General features: G+C 44.6%; 1 protein-coding gene across 3 annotated transcripts in view; it reads left to right on the top strand.

The window, feature by feature from the left end:
- Nucleotides 1–23,018, top strand: part of LOC139275058 (protocadherin Fat 3-like) — a 941,319-nt gene that overhangs the window by 711,822 nt on the left and 206,479 nt on the right. For all 3 annotated transcript variants that reach the window (XM_070891994.1, XM_070891992.1, XM_070891993.1), the window contains exons 8-9: nt 7,797–8,072; nt 20,667–20,877. In XM_070891994.1, coding sequence (XP_070748095.1) covers nt 7,797–8,072; nt 20,667–20,877 — 487 coding nt within the window. The remainder of the gene's footprint in view (nt 1–7,796; nt 8,073–20,666; nt 20,878–23,018) is intronic.

Below are 23,018 nucleotides of genomic sequence, written 5' to 3'. Positions count from 1 at the left end.
ATATGGGGGACTTTCAGTAGAAGTAGCAACACTGGAGGAATGGGAGCAGTGTCGAGACAAATGAGGGAGAGGATGTCGGAGATGAGGGAGGAGATGTCGGAGATGAGGGAGGGAATGTCTGAGATTAGGAAGGGAATGTCGGAGGCAGCTGGTGCAGTGTCGGAACAGATTAGGGAGGGAATGTCTGAGAAAGCTGCTGCAATAAGTGGACACACCCAGGCTGTCATTGCCCAACAGCAATTGGCAGCATCAACTGCTGACACTCACTTTCCAATCTGCAGACCAAAGTCAGGTAGTGTGCCGGGGGTTAATCCACAGGTTGAAGAAGAGTCTGAAGAGGAACCTGGGCCTTCCGAATGCTGTCTGCTAGGTCTGTCGCTGTCCAACCCCACCAACAACAAATGGGCCTTCGCGCAGAAAGCAATAAAAACCTTGGGGTCATGGTGAGGAAGCAGATGTCTGAGACAATGGGTAGGGGTAGAGACAAGAGAGGCGCATAGCGCTAAGGTCTTTGAATAAGGGAGAGGAGAGATGGCTGCAGCTAGAGTTTGTTTGTTTATTGCTGTTACTTGTTTTCTTCATTGAAAAGTTTAAAGTATGATACAAATGTTTTTAGTAAAATTAAGTAAAACTGTACAAATGTTTAATAAACCTAATTATTTTTTAAATTTAAGCAGAATCCTGCACATTATTTTTTAAATTAAAGCAATATAAACCAACACAACATTACGTACATATGATGTACGTTATTTTTTCACACTAACAGGTGCAAAGAGTCAACACTGTCGGGCCGTTTAGCCTTCAGACAGCAAAGCGATCACGGATAAGCCGCTGACGCAAGTCTCAAGCTATGGCTATAGGTGCACGAGGCCGCCCCCTTCGCTGTCGTCCTGCGGGTTGAGATGGTGGCATGGATTCGTCCTCCTCCTCCTGCTGCTGGTCCTCCTCCTGCTACTGTTGCTCTTCCTCCTCCTCGACCTCGTCAGCCTTCCCATCCTCATTTTCCTCCCCCCCCCCCCTCCCCCCCCCACCACCCCTTCTCCCCTCAGGAGGATCTTCATTGTCCAAGGCCTGGCCCCTCATGATGGCCAAGTTGTGCAGCATGCAGCACACGACAGTGAACTGACCAACGTGGTGAGGGGCGTATTGCAGGTAGCCTTCAGAGCGGTCCAGGCATCGGAAACGCTGCTTCAGTATGTCAATTGTCCGCTCTATGATGCTCCATGTCGTCATGTGCGACATGTTGTACTGACACTCTGGCTCAGTGCGGGGATTGCGTAGCGGGATCATAAGCCAGGTGGCGAGCCCGTACCCTTTGTCCCCAAGCAACCAGCTGTGCTCTTCTGGCAGCTCCTGAAACATGGTAGATATAACGCTCACGCGTAGGATGAAAGCTTCATGGATGCTACCTGGGTATTTGGCATCCACTGCCATGATCCGATGCACATTTAGGGAATGAAACCTTTTCCTGTTGTGATAAACCTCAGAGTCATCCAAAGGTGCCCTCAAGGTGATGTGGGTACAGTCGATCGCACCCTGTACCTTTGGGAAGTCAGCAATTCTGGAGAACCCCACAGCCTTGTCTTGCATTGCCTGCATGGTCATAGGGAAATTGATGAGCTGGTCCCTTTTGGCATACAGTGCACCAGTCACCCTGTCGAACGTAGCAATTTGTGTCATGCTGCGAGATGCAGCACATATCCCCAGTTGCTGCTTGAAATGAGCCAGAAGCATAGAAGGCAAGTGCTGCAGTGACCTTCACTTCCACAGATAGGGCAGTCCTCCTGCCCTTCTTGGCTGTATGGCTGACCTGATTAGCTGGCAGATTTTGGTGGTGATCTCTTTTCTAAATCGCAGCCTGCAAATGCAGTCTGCCTCACTCAGGTGTAGGTATGAGCGCCTGTCCCTGTAGATTCAATCAGGGTATGGCCTCCTCCCCATTAATGCCCGAGCGATCAGGTTTGTGTGACGACAGCGTCGTCGTAGCTGTCGCCTCCACATGCCATGCATGTAAACCACCTTACTATCTTACAGCAAGGGATCAGGAAAGCTCATGGTACCTTGGCCTTTATTGCAAAGGGGATGGAGTATAAAAGCAGGGAAGTCTTGCTACAGTTATACAAGGTCATCATCATAGGCAGTCCCTCGAAATCGAGGAAGACTTGCTTCCACTCTTAGAATGAGTCCTATACGAGAGCCGCAGTCCCTGCCACAGGTAGGACAGACAGTTGTTGAGGGTAAGGGAGGGTGGGACAGCTTTGCCGCGTGTTCCTTCCGCTGCCTGCACTTGTTTTCTGCATGCACTCGGCAATGAGACTTGAGGCGCTCAGCGCCTTCCCAGATGCACTTCCTCCACTCAGGGCGGTCTTTGGCCAGGGACTCTCAGGTGTCAGTGGGGATGCCGCACTTTATCAGGTAGGCTTTGACGGTGTCCTTGTAAAGTTTCCTCTGTCCACCCTTGGCTCGTTTGCCATGAAGGAGTTCCGAGTAGAGCGCTTGCTCTGGGAGTCTCGTGTCTGGCATGCGGACAATGTGGCCTGCCAGCGGAGCTGATCAAGTGTGGTCAGTGCTTCAATGTTGGGGATGTTGGCTTGGTCGAGGACGCGAATGTTGGTGCGTCTGTCCTCCCATGGGATTTGTAGGATCTTGTGGAGGCATCGTTGATGGTATTTCTCCAGCAACTTGAGGTGTGTACTGTACATGGTCCATGCCTCTGAGCCATACAGGAGGGCGGGTATTACTACAGCCCTGTAGACCATGAGCTTGGTGGTAGATTTGAGGGCCTGGTCTTCGAACACTCTTTTCCTCATCAATATCTGCTTTTGTTGATAAGAGGCTCCCGAGGTATAGGAAATGGTCCACGTTGTCCAGGGCTGCACCGTGGATCTTGATGACTGGGTGGCAGTGCTGTGCGGCGAGGACAGGCTGGTGGAGGTCCTTGTCTTACGGATGTTTAGCGTAAGGCCCATGCTTTCGTATGCCTCAGTAAATACGTCGACTATATCTTGGAGTTCAGCCTCTGAATGTGTGCAGCCGCAGGCGTCGTCTGTGTACTGTAGCTTGACGACAGAGGTTGGGGGGGTCTTGGACCGGGCCTGGAGGCAGCGAAGGTTAAAAAGCTTCCCACTAGTTCTGTAGTTTAATTCCACTTGGGGAGCTTGTTGACTGTGAGATGGAGCATGGCAGCGAGCAAGATTGAGAAGAGGGTTGGAACGATGACGCAGCCCTGTTTGACCTCGGTCCGGACTTGGATTGGGTCTGTAATGGATACATATTTAACGGATGTCGACGTGGAGCAGGTGAAGGGTGTTGACGAACTTTTGGGGGCATCCGAAGCGGAGGAGGACGCTCCATAGACCCTCGCGGTTGACAGTGCCAAAGAAGGATCTGTATAAGGGCTGCAACGGTCATGTCCGTTGTGCCCCGTAGGAGACAAAATCCGCACTGTGACTCCGGGAGGAGCTCCTCGGCCACAGGGAGAAGATGGTTGAGGAGGACTCTAGCGACAACTTTCCCAGCGGCAGATAGCAGGGAGATTCCTCTGTAGTTGCCGCAGTCGGACTTGTCCCCTTTTTTAAAGATGGTCACGATCACTGCATCTCACAAGGTATTGCTGAGGCTACACCTGGAATACTGCGTGCAGTTTTGGTTTCCATATTTACGAAAGGATACACTTGCTTTTGAGGCATTTCAGAGAAGGTTCACTAGGTTGATTCCAGGAATGAGCGGGTTGACTTATGAGGAAAGGTTGAGTAGGTTGGGCCCCTACTCATTGGAATTCAGAAGAATGAGAGGTGATCTTATCGAAACGTATAAGATTATGAGGGGGCTTGACAAGGTGGATGCAGAGAGGATGTTTACACTGATGGGGGAGATTAGAACTAGAGGGCATAATCTTAGAATAAGGGGCCGCCCATTTAAAACAGAGACGAGGAGAAATTTCTTCTCTCTGAAGGTTGTAAATCTGTGGCATTCGCTGCCTCAGAGAGCTGTGGAAGCTGGGACAGAAATAGACAGTTTCTTAAGAGGATAAGGGGTTATGGGGAGTGGGCGGGGAAGTGGAGCTGAGTCCATGATCAGATCAGCCATAATCTTATTGAATGGCGGAGCAGGCTCGAATAGCCGTATGGCCTACTCCTGCTCCTATTTCTTATGTTCTTACATGAGGCATAGTAAAATGTGCACCCATTCTTCTTAACTTTGTTATTCTTGTTATTGTGAGACTTACAGAAGTACAGCACACACACCTTTGCTCGGTGACGCCCTAGCAGAACGGACTACACCCTGGTCTGCATGCGTAACACTAATCTCCATGGAGATGCGACGCACTGTAATTATAGCTTGTGCCGAAATGCATATGTTTGCTGCTGTGTTGTGCCATCTCCGATGCACAGTTCGGAGTGCATGCCGGCAGGATTGCTCCCTCGGCCGGACAGGAACACAGGAGCACGGTGCTTGTATTCCAGCTACTCCCCCTCCCCCCCGGGGCTTAGCTTGTAAAGAAGCCCAGTGGGGGGGCAACTGGAATAGAAGCGCTGAGCCCCTGTGCTTGTGCCCAGCCGAGGAAGTGATTCTGTGGCCAGCCGGCACTCCTCCGACCCTTGCCTGGAACCCCGTGAGCAGAGATTCAGTGGTGGGGTGGGGTGGGGTGGGGTCGCAATTTGCCCATTCTCAAAAACATTCTGTGAGAAAAATGAACTTTCCGAGTTATTTTCTGAGTTCCCTCTGCCAAAATCATGATGAATTTGTGTTTTAAATTGACTTCTTCCCTCGCTCCAAAAACTCAGAAATATACTCGGTGGCGATTTCCTTAAGTTAACATAGGGTCTTTCTGTTCGGTACATAAGGTCACTGTGCGCCGCTCTGAAAAAAATCATTGTTGGCGAAAATCGGTTAAAGGGCCAAAAACGGCGCGGAAATCAGTTTTCAACCAGACCTACACCAAAAAATTCTTGCATACAAAAAACCGGCGGTGACAGTCGCCATCGGCGTACAAACTTTGAGGAAAATTGCAAAATATGATTGCTCAAAAAAAATCAGTGGTGGCGAAAATAGAGCCCAAAATACCATATAAAGCGAAATTTGCTGTATTGCTCATTTTAAGAAAAATTCAATTTCTTTGTTCTTTGAACCTACTATAAATTGTCAATGTAAGACATTTTTGAATATAACCTGAGTAGCATACTAAAATCCTGACATATTCAGCATCTCTTTGTTCTTTGTGACCTTTGTCAATATCATAGAGCTTGTTCATTGTTTTTGAAGTCATACTGTTAATTTATTAATGTTGTTTTGTGATGAAAGCCCCGAATGAAAACATGTTCTCGATACTGAAATAAACTGAAAAATCAAAAATCCTGATGCACTTTCAAAACACAAATATATTGTTATAGATTTGTTCGTTGAGACAGACTTTAATAACTACTGTATTACCAGTGCTCCAGAATGTTGCTTTTTGATGTTTTACACAGTTATAAAAACTTAAGAACATAACAAATAAGAGCAGAAGTAGGCCATATGGCTCCTCGAGCCATACGATCATGGCTGATCCAATCATGGACTCAGGTCCACTTTCCTGCCCGCTCTCCATAACCCCTTATCCCCTTATCGTTTAAGAAAATGTCTATTTCTGTCTTAAATTTATTCAATGTCCCAGCTTCCACAGCTCTCTGAGGCAGCGAATTCTATAGATCCACAACCCTCTGAGAGAAGAAATTTTCCCTCATCTCAGTTTTAAATGGGCGGCCCCTTATTCTAAGATCATGCCCTCTAGTTCTAGTCTCCGCTATCAGTGGAAACATCCTCTCTGCATACATCCCGCCAAGCCCGCCCATAATCTTATACGTTTCGATAAGATCACTTTTCATTCTTCTGAATTCCAATGAGTAGAGGCCCAACCTACACAACCTTTCATCATGTCAACCCCCTCATCTCCGGAATCAACCTTGTGAGCCATCTCTGAACTGCCTCCAAAGCAAGTATATCCTTTCGTAAATATGGAAACCAAAACTGCATGCAGTATTCCAGGTGTGGCCTCACCAATACCCTGTACAGCTGTAGCAAGACTTCCCTGCTTTTGTACTCTATCTCCTTTGCAATAAAGGCCAAGATTCCATTGGCCTTCCTGATCACTTGCTGTATCTGCATACTAACCTTTTGTGTTTCAGGTCCCGCTGTACTGCAGCACTTTGCAATCTTTCTCCATTTAAATAATAACTTGCTCTTTGATTTTTTTTCTGCCAAAGTGCATGACCTCACACTTTCCAACATTATACGCCATCTGACAAATTTTTGCCCACTCACTTAGCCTTTTGCAGATTTGTTGTGTCCTCCTCACACATTGCTTTTCTTCCCATCTTTGTATAATCAGCAAACTTGGCTACATTACATCGGTCCCCTCCTCCAAGTCGTTAATATAGATTGTAAATAGTTGGGGTCCCAGCACTGATCCCTGCGGCACCCCACTGGTTACTGATTGCCAACCCGATAATGAACCATTTATCCCTAGTCTCTGTTTTCTGTTCGTTAGCCAATCCTCTATCCATGCTAATATATTACCCCCAACCCCGTGAACTTTTATCTTGTGCAGTAACCTTTTATGTGGCACCTTGTCAAATGCCTTCTGGAAGTCCAGTTATACCACATCCACTGGTTCCCCTTTATCCACCCTGTTCGTTACATCCTCAAAGAATTCCAGCAAATTTGTCAAACATGACGTCCCCTTCATAAATCCGTGCTGACTCTGCCTGACTGAATTTTGCTTTTCCAAATGTCCTGCTACTGCTTCTTTAATAATGAACTCCAACATTTTCTCAACCACAGCTGTTCGGCTAACTGTTCTATAGTTTCCTGCTTTTTGTCTGCCTCTTTTTTAAATAGGGGCATTGCATTTGCAGTTTTCCAATCTGCTCGGACCTCCCCAGAATCCAGGGAATTTTGGTAAATTACAACCAATGCATCCACTTTCTCTGCCACTATCCCTTCTCTTAAGACCCTAGGATGCAAGCCCTGTTACATTTTCACATTGTCTGAGTTTGATTTTTCGAATACTTTTTTTATTAAGCATTGTGTATTCATTTTTAAATTAGCTATTTTGTAAGGGATTCCTAAAGTATATACAGTTTTGTAAAAATAAGTTTATCTTTGCTTCTCAATCGCAAACTTAAAAGATAGCAATTTACATAATTCAATCTGTAAATCAGTAGTATTTTTAATTTTTTCTTTACAAAATATGAAATACTACCCCTTTCTGATCAGGACAGTATCACCATATGTTCTTTGGAGAGACTGGGCATCACATTAGGATCTGTGTTTTCACCGCCTCTTCTCTCAATTCGACAGCCCTTCTCCTGCTGTCCATCAAATATAGCATATACCCTGAATGAGCCTCATCTTTTTAAGTTGTTATGCAAAGGAAGCAACCAATAGACTACAAATTATATGATGTATTTCAGTTTGGACCTAGATTAGTCAGTAGCAATGTGAGCAAACAGATGATTGAAGAGTCAGATTCCATTGGCAGTGGATGCTGAAGGAATAAAATGGGGGACTTAGTGATATCATCCATTCATTGCAACATTAAGATTTTATCTGTGATTTTTTTTTGATTTCAGGTAACATTGATCATTTTTGAAAATCTTAAGTATCAAATACAGAAATTACTTACACCTTTACTGCAGAAAATGTTCAATTATAAATATTTATGAAGCAGAAATTAAGTAATTCCCTTATTCTTGAAAGCACATTGTTATAAAAATTTAGCTAAACCTCTAACGCTATCCTGTTTTGAGTTGCAGGTGTTTATAAGAATACTTGACAACAACGACAATGGTCCAGTGTTCTCCCAGCCGAGCTATGATGTGACTATTTCTGAGGATGCTATAGTAAATACCGAAATTCTGCACATTAAAGCTACTGACAAGGATGAGAAAAACAAGTTGATCTACACCATCCACAGCAGTATAGATCCCATAAGCATGCGTAAATTCCAGCTTGACCAGAGTATGGGCAAGTTGAGCATAGCTGAAAAGCTGGATCATGAAGCTCAGGCTCAGCACAGTTTGACAATAATGGTGAGTGAGTATTTGTTAGGTCACCTCCAGAGTTTTCCTGTGAAAGGGATACCTCTTCACGCCAAACTGATAGTAAGTAGAATTATCTGACGTGCTGTAAGTGACTATCAATTAACTGCTTCTGCTTCAAAAGTCTATCTTGGATTCTTGTTGAGATGGCACTGAAGATTTTAAGATGCAACATTTACCTGGTTTATTTAGCCATCATAAGTTGATCATTACTGTGTCAGCTGTGGCTCATTCGGTAGTACCCTCGCTTCTGAGTCAGAATGTTGTGGGTTCAAATCCCATTCCAGAGACTTGCGCACAAAAACCTAGGCTGACACTCCACTGCAGTACTGAGGGAGTGCTGCACTGTTGGTGGTGCCGATTTTTGGACTTAAAAGATTGTATGGCACTTTTTCGAAGAAGAGCAGGGGAGTTATCCCCAGTGGCCAATATTTATCCCTCAATCAGCGTCACTAAAAATAGATATATGGTCATTATCACATGTTGTTTGTGGGAGCTTGCTGTGTGCATGTTGGTGCTGCTGTGTTTCCTTCATTGCAACACTTCAAAAAGTATTTCATTAGCTGTAAAGTGCTTTGGGTCATGAAAGGTGCTAAATAAATGCAAATCTTTCTTTCACTATGCTGAAAGTAATTAACTCTGGCTTAACTGTGTGTATGTGATTCGAATGAGTCAGAGAGGTGGTCTAGCGTGCCCTTGTGATTTGGCAGTGAAGAATGTAATGCAGGGAGGGAATTGTTCACAGAGAGTTGGAGAAATAGAGAGCTGTACTCACCCTTGCTGCTCTTGTCAGATCATTGAAGCATCTGCTTCATTCAATTCAGGTCCTGCTGGTCTCTGCCAGCTCCAGGCTGGGTGTATACTCTTGCTGCTGCTGGGAAACAGAATGTCCCTCCTCGCCCTCACCTCTTACAATAGAATATTAATGGAAGCATTAAAGTACCTGGGGGCCCGGAAAGTGGGCAGGCTTCTTGTTCCCACAGCGATTGCATGGACAACCCATCAATCAAATGTAAATGAGACCTGGGATTTTAAATAGTCTGGTTCTCCAATTGATGGCATCAAGGGACGTTTGATACTCCTTCACTAACCACCGCTCACCGGAAACCCGCTCCCAGTTTTTTTTTAAACCCGAGTGAAGAACCTATACTATTCAGTAATTTAGGAGGAACACAGGCGAGTTCAAACCTGTCCTTACATGACATCCACACATGTGCATTTATTTCAGCAGGAGTCACTAATTAGCAGTCAGGAACTTGGTAGAATTGTTTCTCCCCTCCTTGCCAACGACTTAGAGCCAATTTTATCCTTACCCCCAATGCCCAGTTTGCTAACTTAGTATGATTACTAAGATGCAGTACCACACTACACCATGCATTTTATAGGTCAAAGGCCTGTTGCTTTAATAACATTAAATTCTCTGATTTATATTGACTACTTTAAAAGATAAAAGTAAACTATAGTGCCCTTGACCTGCTAAAGGATTATAGCAACAAACTCTGCCCGTTTAATCAATGTTAACTTCTTAATCAAGTGTAACTAGCCTGTTTATAACTACTGAAAAAACAAGACTTTCAATATAGCAAAGATTAAGAACATAAGAACATAAGAATTAGAAGCAGGAGTAGGCCATTCGGCTCCTCGAGCCTGCTCCACCATTCAGTGAAATCATGGCTGATCTTCTACCTCAACTCCACTTTCCTGCACTAGCCGCATATCCTTTGATTTCCTTAATATCCAAAAATCTATCTATCTCTGTCTTGAATATACTCAAAAACACTATAGGCTAGAATTTCTTAACAACCTGCCGATTGCCGCCCAAAACACCACTAAGCTTCCCAAGATTATTGCCGGTGAAAACTTACACAAAAAAAATAAAAAAATTCGCCCAGCAAAAAAAATGGGCGTTGCACCCCGATTCTCAGTGAAAAAGTGGAATTTAGGGTCGATTTGGCGGTTCCTAAAGAAAATAGGCGATAAATTAAAAAATCGCTAAAAGTTTACCCCGAGGATATGGGTTGGGCCTAGGAGGAGAAAAACACTAAAAATATTGTTTCAAAAAACAGAACATAAAAAATCATTAAAACAGTCTCAAGACCCTTTTAACCTAAATCACCACAACAGAATTTAACAATTACTAACCTTTTTCTTGCAGAGCTACTCACCTGCTGCCCAGCTCCGCTGATTCTCATGGACGTTTTTTTTCATACTCACCTACGGATCACCGCTGAGCCAAATATCGTGCCAGGGTAATCTGAGGATGGTGCACACCAGCAGTCCACTCCCCAGCGGTACCTCGACACCGCCGGCGTAACTCAGCTTCGCAATTTCTCCCCGACCTGGTTATTGCCCTCAACGGCCAATACCGCCCAGAAACCGGGCAGTAAGCCAATTCAATTTCTAGCCCTGAGTCTCCACAGCCCCCTGGGGTAGAGAATTCCAAAGATTCACCACCCTCTGAGTGAAGAAATTTCTCCTCATCTCAGCGCTAAATGGCTGACCCATTATTCTGAGACGAACCACTGGTTCTAGACTCCCCAACAAGAGGAAACATCCTCCCTGCATCTACCCTGTCAAGCCCTGTAAGAATTTTGTATGTTTCAATTAGATCACAATGATCTATTTAAAAAAGGAGGCAGACAAAAAGCAGGAAACTATAGACCAGTTAGCCTAACATCAGTCGTTGGGAAAATGCTGGAGTCCATTATTAAGGAAGCAGTAGTGGGACATTTGGAAAAGCATGATTCAATCAAGCAGAGTCATGGTTTTATGAAAGGGAAATCATGTTTGACAAATTTGCTGGAGTTCTTTGAGGATGTAACAAGCAGGGTTGATAAGGGGGAACCAGTGGATGTGGTGTATTTGGATTTCAAGAAGGCATTCGATAAGGTGCCATGTAAGAGGTTATTGCACAAGATAAAAGCTCACGGGGTTGGGGGTAATATATTAGCATGGATTGAGGATTGGCTAACGAACAGAAACCAGAGAGTCGGAATAAATGGGTCATTTTTCGATTGGTAAACAGTGACTAGGGGGCTGCTGCAGGAATCGGTGCTGGGGCCTCAACTATTTACAATCTATATTAATGACTTAGATGAAAGGACCGAGTGTAATGTAGCCAAGTTTGCTGATGATACAAAGATGGGAAAGCAAATTGTGAGGAGGACACACAAAATCTGCAAAGGGTTATCGACAGGCTAAGTGAGTGGGCAAATATTTGGCAGATGGATTATAATGTGGGAAAATGTGAGGTTATCAACTTTGGCAAAAAAAATAGTAAAATAGAAAAGCAAATTATAATTTAAATGGAGAAATATTGTAAAGTGCTGCAGTACAGAGGGACCTGTGGGTCCTTGTGCATGAAACACAAAAAGTTATTATATAGGTACAGCAATTAATCTGGAAGGCAAATGGAATGTTGGCCTTTGAAGAGGGATAGAGTATAACAATATAAAAGCAGAGAAGTCCTGCTACAACTGTATAGGGTATTGGGTATTGGTGAGGCCACACCTGGAGTACTGCATACAGTTTTGGTCTCCAAATTTAAGGGAGAATATACTTGCATTGGAGGTTGTTTAAAGAAGGTTCACTAGGTTGATTCCGGAGATGATGGAGTTGACTTATGAGGGTAGGTTGGGCCTAAACACATTGGAGTTCAGAAGAATGAAAGGTGATCTTATTGAAACTTATAAGATAATGATGGGGCTCGACAAGGTGGATGCAGAGAGGATATTTCCACTCATAGAGGAAACTAAAACTAAAACATAGTCTTAAAATAAGGGGCCACCCATTTAAAACTGAGATGAGAAGAACTTTCTTCTCTCCGAGGGTTGTAAATTTATGGAATTCTCTGTCCCAGAGAGCTGTGGAGGCTGGGTCATTGAATATATTTAAGGCGGAGATAGACAGATTTTTAAGTGATAAGGGAGTAAAGGGTTATGGGGAGCAGGCAGGGAAGTGGAGCTGAGTCCATGATCAGATCAGCTATGATCTTATTCAATGGTGGTGCAGGCTCGAGGGGCCAAATGGCCTACTCCTGCTCCTATTTCTTATGTTCTTATCACCTCTCATTTTTCTAAAAACGAGAGAATATAGGCCTAGTCTACTCAATCTCTTCTCATAGGACAATCCCCCCATCCCAGGAATGAGTCTGGTGAACCATTGTTGCACTCCCTCAATAGCAAGTATATCCTTCCTTAGGTAAGGAGACCAAAATTGTACTCAATACTCCAGTTGCAGTCTCACTAGGGCCCTATATAATTGCAGTAAAATATCTTTACTCTTATACTCAAATCCTCTTGTAATAAAGGCCAACATTCCATTTGCTTTCTTAATTGTTTGCTGCAGCTGCATGTTAACTTTCAGGGTTTTGTGTACAAGGACACGCAGGTCCCTCTGAACACCAACATTTCCCAATCTCTCACCATTTAAAAAATATCCCGCTCTTCTATTTTTCCTACCAAAGTGGATTACTTCACATTTCTCCACATTATATTCCATTTGCCATGTTCTTGCCCACTCACTTAGCCTGTCTATATACCCTTGAAGTCTCTTTGCATCGTCCTCACAACTTACATTCCCACCTAGCTTTGTATCGACAAACCTGGATATATTACATTTGGTCGCCTCACCCAAATCATTAATATATATTGTGAATAGCTGTAGCCCAAGCGCTGATCCTTGCGGCACCCCACTAGTTACAGCTTGCCAACCCAAAAATTACCTGTTTATTCCTATTCTCTGTTTTCTGACCATTAACCAATCCGCAATCCATGCTAGTATATTACCCTCAATCTCATGAGCCCTAATTTTGTTCAATAATAATGAATAGACGTATCTTCCTCATAGGACAACATGAGGGTATTTTAACCTCCCCCCTCCCAGATGGGCGAGAAAGGGGCAGGGGGGAGGGTGGTATTGAATTCTTAAAAATGGGGAACTCGGTCCCAACTAGCCGTGGATGTGCCTACTTGTGTTTTGATCGGGAAAGTAACCTGCTCTCACGAAGTGGGTCAGTAATTATAATATTTAAGTTAGGCTGCATACCTAAGATATTAGCAACAATGTGGATGTAAAGGCCACAAGCCGGGTTTCCTGGCAGCTGAAGGGAGGCAAGAACTGCTGGTTTTCCATCACTGCTTTGGGCCAGGAGGAGCAGGAGTGCTTCCCCCGGTCCCCCAAACTAACCTGCCACTATCTGTCCCTTCCCGCAATCGGTTAATCCCTCCCTAGCGATCCAGTATCTTCTCTCCCCCACAATCGACCCCCGATCCAATGTCTTCCCCCATCCCCCGCCCAATTTTTTCCCCCCCTCCTCTCCAGTCCCCGTTTGCTGCCTTGTACAACAGGCATTCCCGCCCAGCAGCCAGCTTTCAATCTGGCTGGCTGCCATGTGGTAAACTGAGTAACTCTGCCTTTCCTGTTTTTATGGGTTTCCTGACCGCTGACATTATCCCCTGCTCCCTCCCATCTCCCCAGAAATATCGGGACCCATAAGTTCAGCTTCGGCTAAACTAAATATTCTTTATGGTCTGAATGATCTTCATCAACTGTTAACAATGAATTCACATTGGAGCAGCCTATTACCCTGGAGCCAGTTTTAGTTTCATCTTAAATTATTATGCGCATTAGCAGCCAAAGATTTTTTCAGTTGTCCCGAAGTCTGATTCCTGGGATGAGGGGATTGTTCTATGAGGAGAGATTGAGAAGGTTAGGCTTATATGTCCTAGATTTTAGAAGAATAAGAGCTAATCTCATTGAAACGTATGCAATTCTTAACGGGCTTTACAGGGTATATGCTGGGACAATGTTTCCGCTGGCTGGGGATCCAGAACTAGGGGTTACAATCTCAGAATAAGAGGTCGGCCATTTAGGACTGAGAAGAGGAGAAATTTCTTCATTCAAAGAGTTGTGAATTTATAGAATTCTCTACCCAAGAGAGCTGTAGATGCTCAGTCTTTGAGTACATTCATGACAATGATCGATAGATTTTTGGAAATTAAGGGAATCAAGAGATCTGGGGGTAGTGTAGTAAGGTGGAGTTGAGGTAAAAGATTAGCCATGATCTTATTAAATGGTGAAACAGGCTCAAGGGCCCAAATGGCCTACTCCTGCTCCCATTTATGTTCTTGTGCTCTAAATCAGTGAAATATTTTCCCAACATCGAAGATCGTCCTCACGTAGGAGTGTGTAAGTCACGCCTTATAAATCAGGCTTAGTTGTTTCCAATACTAACAATCAATGACACACACAGTCAGGAAAATAAATGTTGGCTCCAACATAGCCACAGCTACTTTTGGAGCCAAATCTTTGTCCCTGCTAGGATTCAGTCTTGGTTAATATTTGTTCTCCACAGAAATAATATCATGTGCCCTGTAAGCACTCACTAAGTTCTTACCAATTACAAGTATGGACAGTAAACATCTGTTGAGCAATTCAAGGAGGCTTTGAGGGTGTCCTTGAAGTGTTTCCTCTGTCCACCTGGGGCTCGCTTACTGTGTTGGAGTAGAGCGCTTGTTTTGGGAGTCTCGTATCGGGCATGTGGATAATGTGGCCCGTCCATCGCAGCCGATCGAGCGTGGTCAATGCTTTGATGCTGGGGTTGTTGACCTGAGCGAGAACACTGACATTGGTGAGCCTATCCTGCCAATGGATTTGCAGGATCTTGCGGAGGCAACGTTGGTGATACTTTTCCAGTGCTTTGAGGTGCCTGCTGTACATAGTCCATGTTTCTGAAGCATATCAGAGGGCGGGTATTACTACTACTTTGTAGATCATGTACTTGGTGCCGGGTTTGCGGTCCTGGTCTTCAAACACTCTCTTCCTCAGGCAACCGAAGGCTGCACTGGCACACTGAAGGTGGTGTTGGACTTCATCGACATCTGTCCTTGTTGACAGCAGGCTCCCGAGGTATGGAAAATGGTCCATGTTGTCCAAGGCGTCATCGTGGATTTGGATCATCGGGGGCAGTGCTGTGTGGTGGGGGCTGGTTGGTAGAGGACCTTTGTCTTATGGATGTTTAGTGTAAAGCCCATGCTCTCGTACGCTTCGGTGAAGGTGTTGACGATGGTTTGGAGTTCGACCTCCGAGTGTGCGCACCATCTGCATACTGTAATTCAATGACAGAGGATGGGACGACCTTGGATCTGGACTGGAGGCGACGGAGGTTGAACATTTTCCCGTTTGTTCTGTAGCTCTAGCGGGGAGCTTACTGAGGGTGAGATGGAGCATTTAGGCAAGGAAGATCGAGAAGAACGTTGGTGCAATGACACAGCCTTGCAGCAAGGAAGATCGAGAAGAACGTTGGTGCAATGACACAGCCTTGCTTGACCCCGGTCCAAACGTGAATTGCGTCTGTGGTGGATCCGTTGGTCAGGATCACGGCTTGCAATGTCATCATGAAGCATCCTTGAAAAAGTGCATCCTCCCCACTGACACATGGGAATCCCTGGCCCAAGACCGATCAAAGTGGAAGAGAAGCAACCGGGAAGGTGCCGAACACCTCGAGTCTCTTCGCCGAGAGCAAGCAGAGGCCAAGCGGATGGAGCGCACGACAACCCAAGCACCCCATCCACCCGTCCCTTCAACCAACATCCCTTCAACCACAGGCAGTGACTAGTGGGGTACCACAAGGTTCTTTGCTGGGGCCCCAGCTGTTTACTTTGTACATTAATGATTTAGACGAGGGGATTAAATGTAGTAATTCCACATTTGCAGATGACACTAAGTTGGGTGGCAGTGTGAGCTGCGAGGAGGATGCTATGAGGCTGCAGAGTGACTTGGATAGGTTAGCTGAGTGGGAAAATGCATGGCAGATGAAGTATAATGTGGATAAATGTGAGGTTATCCACTTTGGTGGTAAAAACAGAGAGACAGACTATTATCTGAATGGTGACAGATTAGGAAAAGGGGAGGTGCAATGAGACCTGGGTGTCATGGTACATCAGTCATTGAAGGTTGGCATGCAGGTACAGCAGGCAGTTAAGAAAGCAAATGGCATGTTGGCCTTCATATCGAGGGGATTTGAGTACAGGGGCAGGGAGGTGTTACTACAGTTGTACAGGGTCTTGGTGAGGCCTCACCTGGAGTATTGTGTACAGTTTTGGTCTCCTAACTTGAGGAAGGACATTCTTGCTATTGATGGAGTGCAGCGAAGGTTCACCAGACTGATTCCCGGGATGGCGGGACTGACATATCAAGAAAGACTGGATCAACTGGGCTTGTATTCACTGGAGTTCAGAAGAATGAGAGGGGATCTCATAGAAACGTTTAAAATTCTGACGGATTTAGACAGGTTAGATGCAGGAAGAATGTTCCCAATGTTGGGGAAGTCCAGAACCAGGGGTCACAGTCTAAGGATAAGGGTAAGCCATTTAGGACCGAGATGAGGAGAAATTTCTTCACCCAGAGAGTGGTGAACCTGTGGAATTCTCTACCACAGAAAGTTGTTGAGGCCAATTCACTAAATATATTCAAAAAGGAGTTAGATGTAGTCCTTACTATTAGGGGGATCAAGGGGTATGGCGAGAAAGCAGGAATGGGGTACTGAAGTTGCATGTTCAGCCATGAACTCATTGAATGGTGGTGCAGGCTCGATGGCCGACTGACCTACTCCTGCACCTATTTTCTATGTTTCTATATCTGCCCCACCTGTGACAGAGACTGTAGGTCCCGCATCGGACTCATCAGTCACCTGAGAACTCATTTTTAGTGCAGAAGGAAGTCATCCTCAACTCCGAGGGACTGCCTAAGAAGAAGAATTAAGTAATAAATAAAAACATACTATTTATTTTCACTCAAATAATTTAATGTCCACAGATGAGTTAAGACATTATATATAATTACTCCACACGGTTTTCACTATCAGATTCAACATTATTTCATTTACATTACAACTCTTCTGCAAGTAAAATAACATAAGAATGGTCCAAAGGAGGATGAGAAATCCTTCGCTATATAATAGAGATTAGTATAACGTATTGATTAAATATTGTATCAAAATGTCCTTATAAATCTAGACATAATATAGCTTTGAGCCAAAATTCCAGACACATTAAAGGATGCAGCTAAGAGCATGAATTACTGCCTTGACAGGATGCATCAGTTAAACAGCAGTTTCTTGCTTTTTTCCATTATGAAACATTCTGGAAAGCTTAAAATAGCCTGACATTTATACTGAGTACAATTGTATGTTATTTTAACAAAATGAGGTGGTTTTCTATTATTCTCTCATTGAGCTGCATATATAAGTGAATTGTAAGCAAAAATATCATTAGAATGTCTTGCCAGCAGAAGAAATGAGCACTAATGTAAAAACTATTGTAAGATATACTGCATAGAAACATAGAAAATAAGTGGAGGAGTAGGCCATTTGGCCCTTCAAGCCTGCACCACCATTCAATAAGATCATGGCTGATCATGCAACATCAGTACCCCATTCCTGCTTTCTCTCCATACCCCTTGATCCCTTTAGCCATAAGGGCCATATCTAACTCGCTTTTGAATATATCTAACGAACTGGCCTCAACAACTTCCTGCGGTAGAGAATTCCACAGGTTCACAATTCTCTGCGTGAAGAAATTTCTCCTCATCTCGGTCCTAAATGGCTTACCCTTTATCCTTAGACTGTGATCCCTGGTTCTGGACTTCCCCAACATCGGGAATATTCTTCCTGCATCATTTGATAATGTGCAGTGTAAACAAAAGAATCTGTCCTTTGTTTTACTAATGCATTTCTTGTCTGATATTAAGCTCTAAGTGTGTGAGAATGTTCACCAACTTATCAGCAAAATTGAAGCAATCCTGTTTGATCTACTAAAAATCTCCATCCTAGCCCTTAATTCACTCCCTTCCCTCTGTTTGCTGAATTCAAGTCCAATAGTACAGAATCTTTTTGTCCTGTTTAAGCTTCAATCGCCATATCCTAGCCATCACAGACACTACCTATTACCAAATCTGCAAATTTGTCCACCTCTGCCCTCACCTCACTCACTGAAATCCTTCTATACTTTTCATCACTTCCAGGCTCAACTTCTCTATCTCCTTGTCAATCTCCTAAGCTCCACCCTACTTAAAATACAACTCATCCAAAATTGTGCCTTAATTGCTAATCATCACTAAGTCATGCTCTCCTATCACCCTGTCCTAGGGAACCTCAATTTGCTCTGAGGCCCCAAATCCGTGCCCTCATTTACAAATCCCTCCCACTCTGTAAACTCCACCAGTCCTATGTGCCACCGCGTGCTCTTCACTCTGCACATTTTATTTCTATCCACGCCTCACTCCACACTTGACCCCTCTACTTTGCTGCCACTAAGTCCTTCCTCAAAAGCTTCCACAAATTTATCTGTTTAACCGTGCCTTCGCTTATCACTCTTCTACCATCACTCCTTGAAGTCTGCTTCACTTCTGTGAAATACTTGGGGAGATTTACTATTTTAAAAACACTATATAAATACAAGTGGTTGTTCTTGTCCTGATATTCTTGATAGAAACAATGTGACAATATTGCATGTTATCAATTTGTCATGCATTGTTATGCATTTCCTGTCTGCACTAAATATTCTCTTAGCATTAGAATCACTGGTCTCTTCTGTTAGTTGCTCCCACATCCCTCAATATCAGGAGTTTAAATTTTCGGCTCAATATCTAGATAGTGTGACCTGGGTGTTTTAACAGGGCAACTCTTCATTATGTGGACTGAATACTGTGATCTTGCATGTGCCCCCATTGTATTTCTTATATCTTCTGAAATGCAGACTGATGCACACTTTAGTGAAATGAGGCTAACTGTAACCCATCAAGCTGATTTATTTTGCATATAATATGTGAACAAAAAAAATAACCTTTACACTATCATCACACTCCTCACCACAGAAAATAACAAAACACACTACACTATTCCTGGCTAAATATACTTTTTTGATCATCAACTATCTGAAACAAGTCAATGCTAAACTTAAGAGAGCATCTGTGTCTGATTTCCATTCCAAATTACTGTAGGCTATTTGACAGCTTGTCTCGGATAGACAGGAAACCAATCCAGCATGGGGAGCTACAATGAAAGCTCACAACAAGAAAAGCGGCAGCTGATTTGATTGGCAGCTCAACTGGCCAACCCCGGATAAAGATAGCTGGGCAGGATCAGAGGTTACAAATTGGAGATTTGCTTCCAGGCCTCTTCAATTAGCTACTGGATAGTGAACATTGTGCTGTTTTTTTCCCCCACTGTTTGGGGAAGTGGTTCCTGTAAGTTTGCGAGTTTCCAATCCTAACCTATATGAGGGATCATGAATATGAAGCTACATATCACTATTTCATAGTTCAGTGCATTGGTGTATGCACCACATTATGTACAAGGAGTAATTTTGCCAGACACTGCTGCCAGCACAGGTTGGAGAATAACAATAATAGCATTGGAGCCCTCTCTGCAATCTAAGCCCACGTCTGATAAAGCTGGACGCTCACAGCAGAGCTTTGTGAAATCACTCCTGTAATATGTTATAACTGACTCATAAATATGGAAATTATATGGGGACAAAATTGCCCCTTTCTATAAGGCCCATGGCCGCCTGAATGCGGTGGCCACTGGTCGGTGGAGAATGGGAATGGCCGCTGAGTGTCCGCGAAGGAGCCGCCATTTTTTTTATTGCCCTTCCTCAGGTTTGGAGCGGAGCAGGGGACCACTCCATCTGTTTTCCCACCGCAGCGTGCACACGTCGACCCCTTACCAACCAGCGGCAATCCCTTCCCTCTGCACATTTTATTTCTATCCACGCCTCACTCCACACTTGACCCCTCTACTTTGCTGCCACTAAGTCCTTCCTCAAAAGCTTGCCCCGCGGGAGCGATGTCACCACTGGTCGGTGTCGCCAACAGCTTTTGCTGTCGGTACCCTTTGTGTGACTTGGCAGCACAGCTGCCCTTAAAAAGGAGTGGCACTGCCGGCGACGCCATGTTTTTTTTTTGTTGGCCGACTGCCAGGTCGGGCTGACAATCATGGCCGTGAGTTCGGCCGCACCGCCAAAAGACTGCCTGGCACCTCCTCTTGAGTGTCAGGTCACTGGCCCGGTCAAAACCCTCCCTGGTTTGCCACTAAAGTGGCTGCAGAGTTCTCAGCGGCTCTCCCCTTTAACTGATGGGGAGGGACATTGTGAGGCACCAACGTTGGCTACTCCGTCCCACCCCACTTCCGCCCTGCTAGTGACGGCCGCTTCGTCCCGCCCCCACTTCTGCCCCAATGATGAGGCCACTTCTGCCCCGCTCCAAAAAAAAAGCAAGAAGTGCTGAATTTCTCCGGTTTGGCCGCCCCAGCCCCAGGCATTGGGGCGGCCAGGACACTTCAAGAGATGTAAGTGTGAGTCGTTTCGGGCGGTGGGCAATTTAGGCCCCTATAAGTTCTTACATTAAGAGGAATTAGAAAATGGACATAAAATCTACTACGGATTTTAGGTTTGTTCAATACTATAGCACTGACTACGTTAATAATGTGCCTTTGGTACATTAACGAGCATTAAAACGAAACAAATTTAGCAATAGCTCCTGTGCTCAGACTTTTAAAAGTAACTTTCGAATTTATTTCACCAGGTCCGAGATCAAGAGTTTCCATACCGACGTAATTTGGTACGGGTTATAGTAAATGTAGATGATGCCAACGATCACGCCCCATACTTCACGAGTGTTGTGTATGATGGTTCGGTTTTTGAGTCCGCTGCTTTTGGCTCTGCTGTGCTGCAGGTTACAGCCCTAGACAAGGACAAAGGTCAAAATGCTGAACTATTGTACAGTATTGAATCCGGTGAGTAATGATTTAAATAAAACTTGTAGATAGAAAAATATGAATGGTAAAACTAGACCTGTAAAAATTGGACAAACCTACATGCAAGATTTTCTATCATAAGCCACATAACTGACGTATCACGTTGTGCTAAAGACATAAACATGGTTAAAAGTGACAAGCTGTGAATGCCACTTAGTATACAGGGAATGCCCAAGGGGCAGTAACGTAATCTTTTGCAGGATACATTTCCACAGCATTCAAACCCCAGATTGAATCAAAGGATACTTACTATTTAATGAAACTGCTTGATGAATGTTTTACATGATTGATCTATGTATTAGACAATATTGTTTTTGTTTACCTGGACAGCATATTTAAACAAAACCATATGCCTTTATAACCTATCCAGGTTGTCATTGAAAACTGTTACAAAATCCAGGGGCTGTAATTGGTCCACGCCAAGAGCGGAAAACTGGCTCATAGTGAATTGACCTAACCAATGATTTGTAAAGGTTTAGCATGACTTCTTTGTTTTTATATTCAATGCTCATATTTACAAAGCCAAATATCTCATACACTTTCTTAACTGCCTTATTAGGTTGCCCTGCCACCTTCAAGGATTTGTGAACATGCACCCCCTCCTCCCTCCCACCCCAGGTCCCTCTGCTCTTGCACTGCCCCTCAAAATAATGCCATTTAGATTATACTGCCTCTCCATATTGTTTCTCCTAAAGTGCATCACTTTACACTTATCCACATTAAATTGCATCTGCCATGTGGGTGCACATTACACCAGTCTGTCGACCTCCTCCTGAAGTTTGCTACTATCCTGTTCACTATTTACTACCTTGCCAATTTTCGTATCATCCACAAACTACAAAATTGTACTCCCTATACTCAAGACCAAGTCATTTACATACAATAAGAAAAGCAATAGCCCTAATACTGCATCCTGGGGGACCCCACTGCATACTTCTCTCCAGTCAGAAAAGTATCCATTGGCCACTCATCTGTGCCTCCTATCTCTTACCAATTTCGTACCCAAGTTACCACCGTCCCTTTACTACCATGGGCTGGAGATTTTGGGGCGGTAATGGTGGTGGGGTGGTCCTGATACCACCTGGAAAATGTTTGTGTCTTCGTCTGCAAAATTTGGCAAAAAATGAGGTTCCATGATCAGGGGTGCAAAATCCGCCGTCACACAAAGTTTTTGTGCCCCCGCCGAAAATCGCGGTGTTAAAATAAGTTTTGTTTATTTAAGGAACTTCATTGTTGTTCAGTGCCCTGCAACATAACGTTGTCTATTGTATGGTTTTATTTTGGTGCAGGGAGTTTTTGTTACTTTGTTGCAGTAAAATTTATGATTCATCCTTTGCCAATGGTATCCTTGTGTATCATTCCAACGTTCAGCGGAGATGTGACTTTATGGGGGCACATAGCGTCTCCAGTATTAGCTCCATCCCTCAGTTTCCTCCATTTAGGAGAACTGGTCCATTACGAGCTGGCGAAGTGCGATTCTTGGTCCGGCAGCATTTTCACGCTGCCTCTCTGTGGATCATGTGGCTATCTAATGGGGGCCTCGCCAGGCTCCTCTTTGTCATCCTCCACCTCCTGAGGCGGGTCTGCAATCCCCACTGGCAATGCCTGGCCCCTCATGATGGCCAAGTTGTGTAACATGCAGCACATCACAATGAATTTTAATACCTATTGAGGCAAGTATTGAAGGCTGCCTCCAGAGCGGTACAGGCATCGCTCTGCCTGTAGGAAATGACATATCTCTGTCAGCACTTCCTTTCGGAAGTGCAGCCTTTTCACACACTGCGCACCATAGAATTGGAGGTATGAGTGTTGGTGCCTGTAAACCCGTGGGGGGGTAAGCCCTCTCCCCGGCCCCCCCCCCCCCCCACCCCAGATCTCTTTGTCCTTTCCTCACCCGTGAGCCGACATGGCCAAGAGCCCTTCTTCTAGTTTGACGCAGCCTGGCAATAGCATGGAGCATGATAGGCTGGCGAACTAGTAAAGCCCCCATTAAATTTTCTCACTCACCTTGTAAGGGCAATGTAATGGCAGATAAAAGTGCCGTTTGCAAGTCGGAGCTTCACGCAACGTGATCTGCGCAACCGTTGCAGTCAATGTGACCTGCGATGTAGGATCCTCAT

Source organism: Pristiophorus japonicus, chromosome 10 (genome assembly GCF_044704955.1).
Source record: "Pristiophorus japonicus isolate sPriJap1 chromosome 10, sPriJap1.hap1, whole genome shotgun sequence".
Lineage (NCBI taxonomy): Eukaryota > Metazoa > Chordata > Chondrichthyes > Pristiophoridae > Pristiophorus > Pristiophorus japonicus.
The sequence above is the reverse complement of the archived record's forward strand: the minus strand, read 5'-3'. Positions and strand labels throughout refer to the sequence as shown.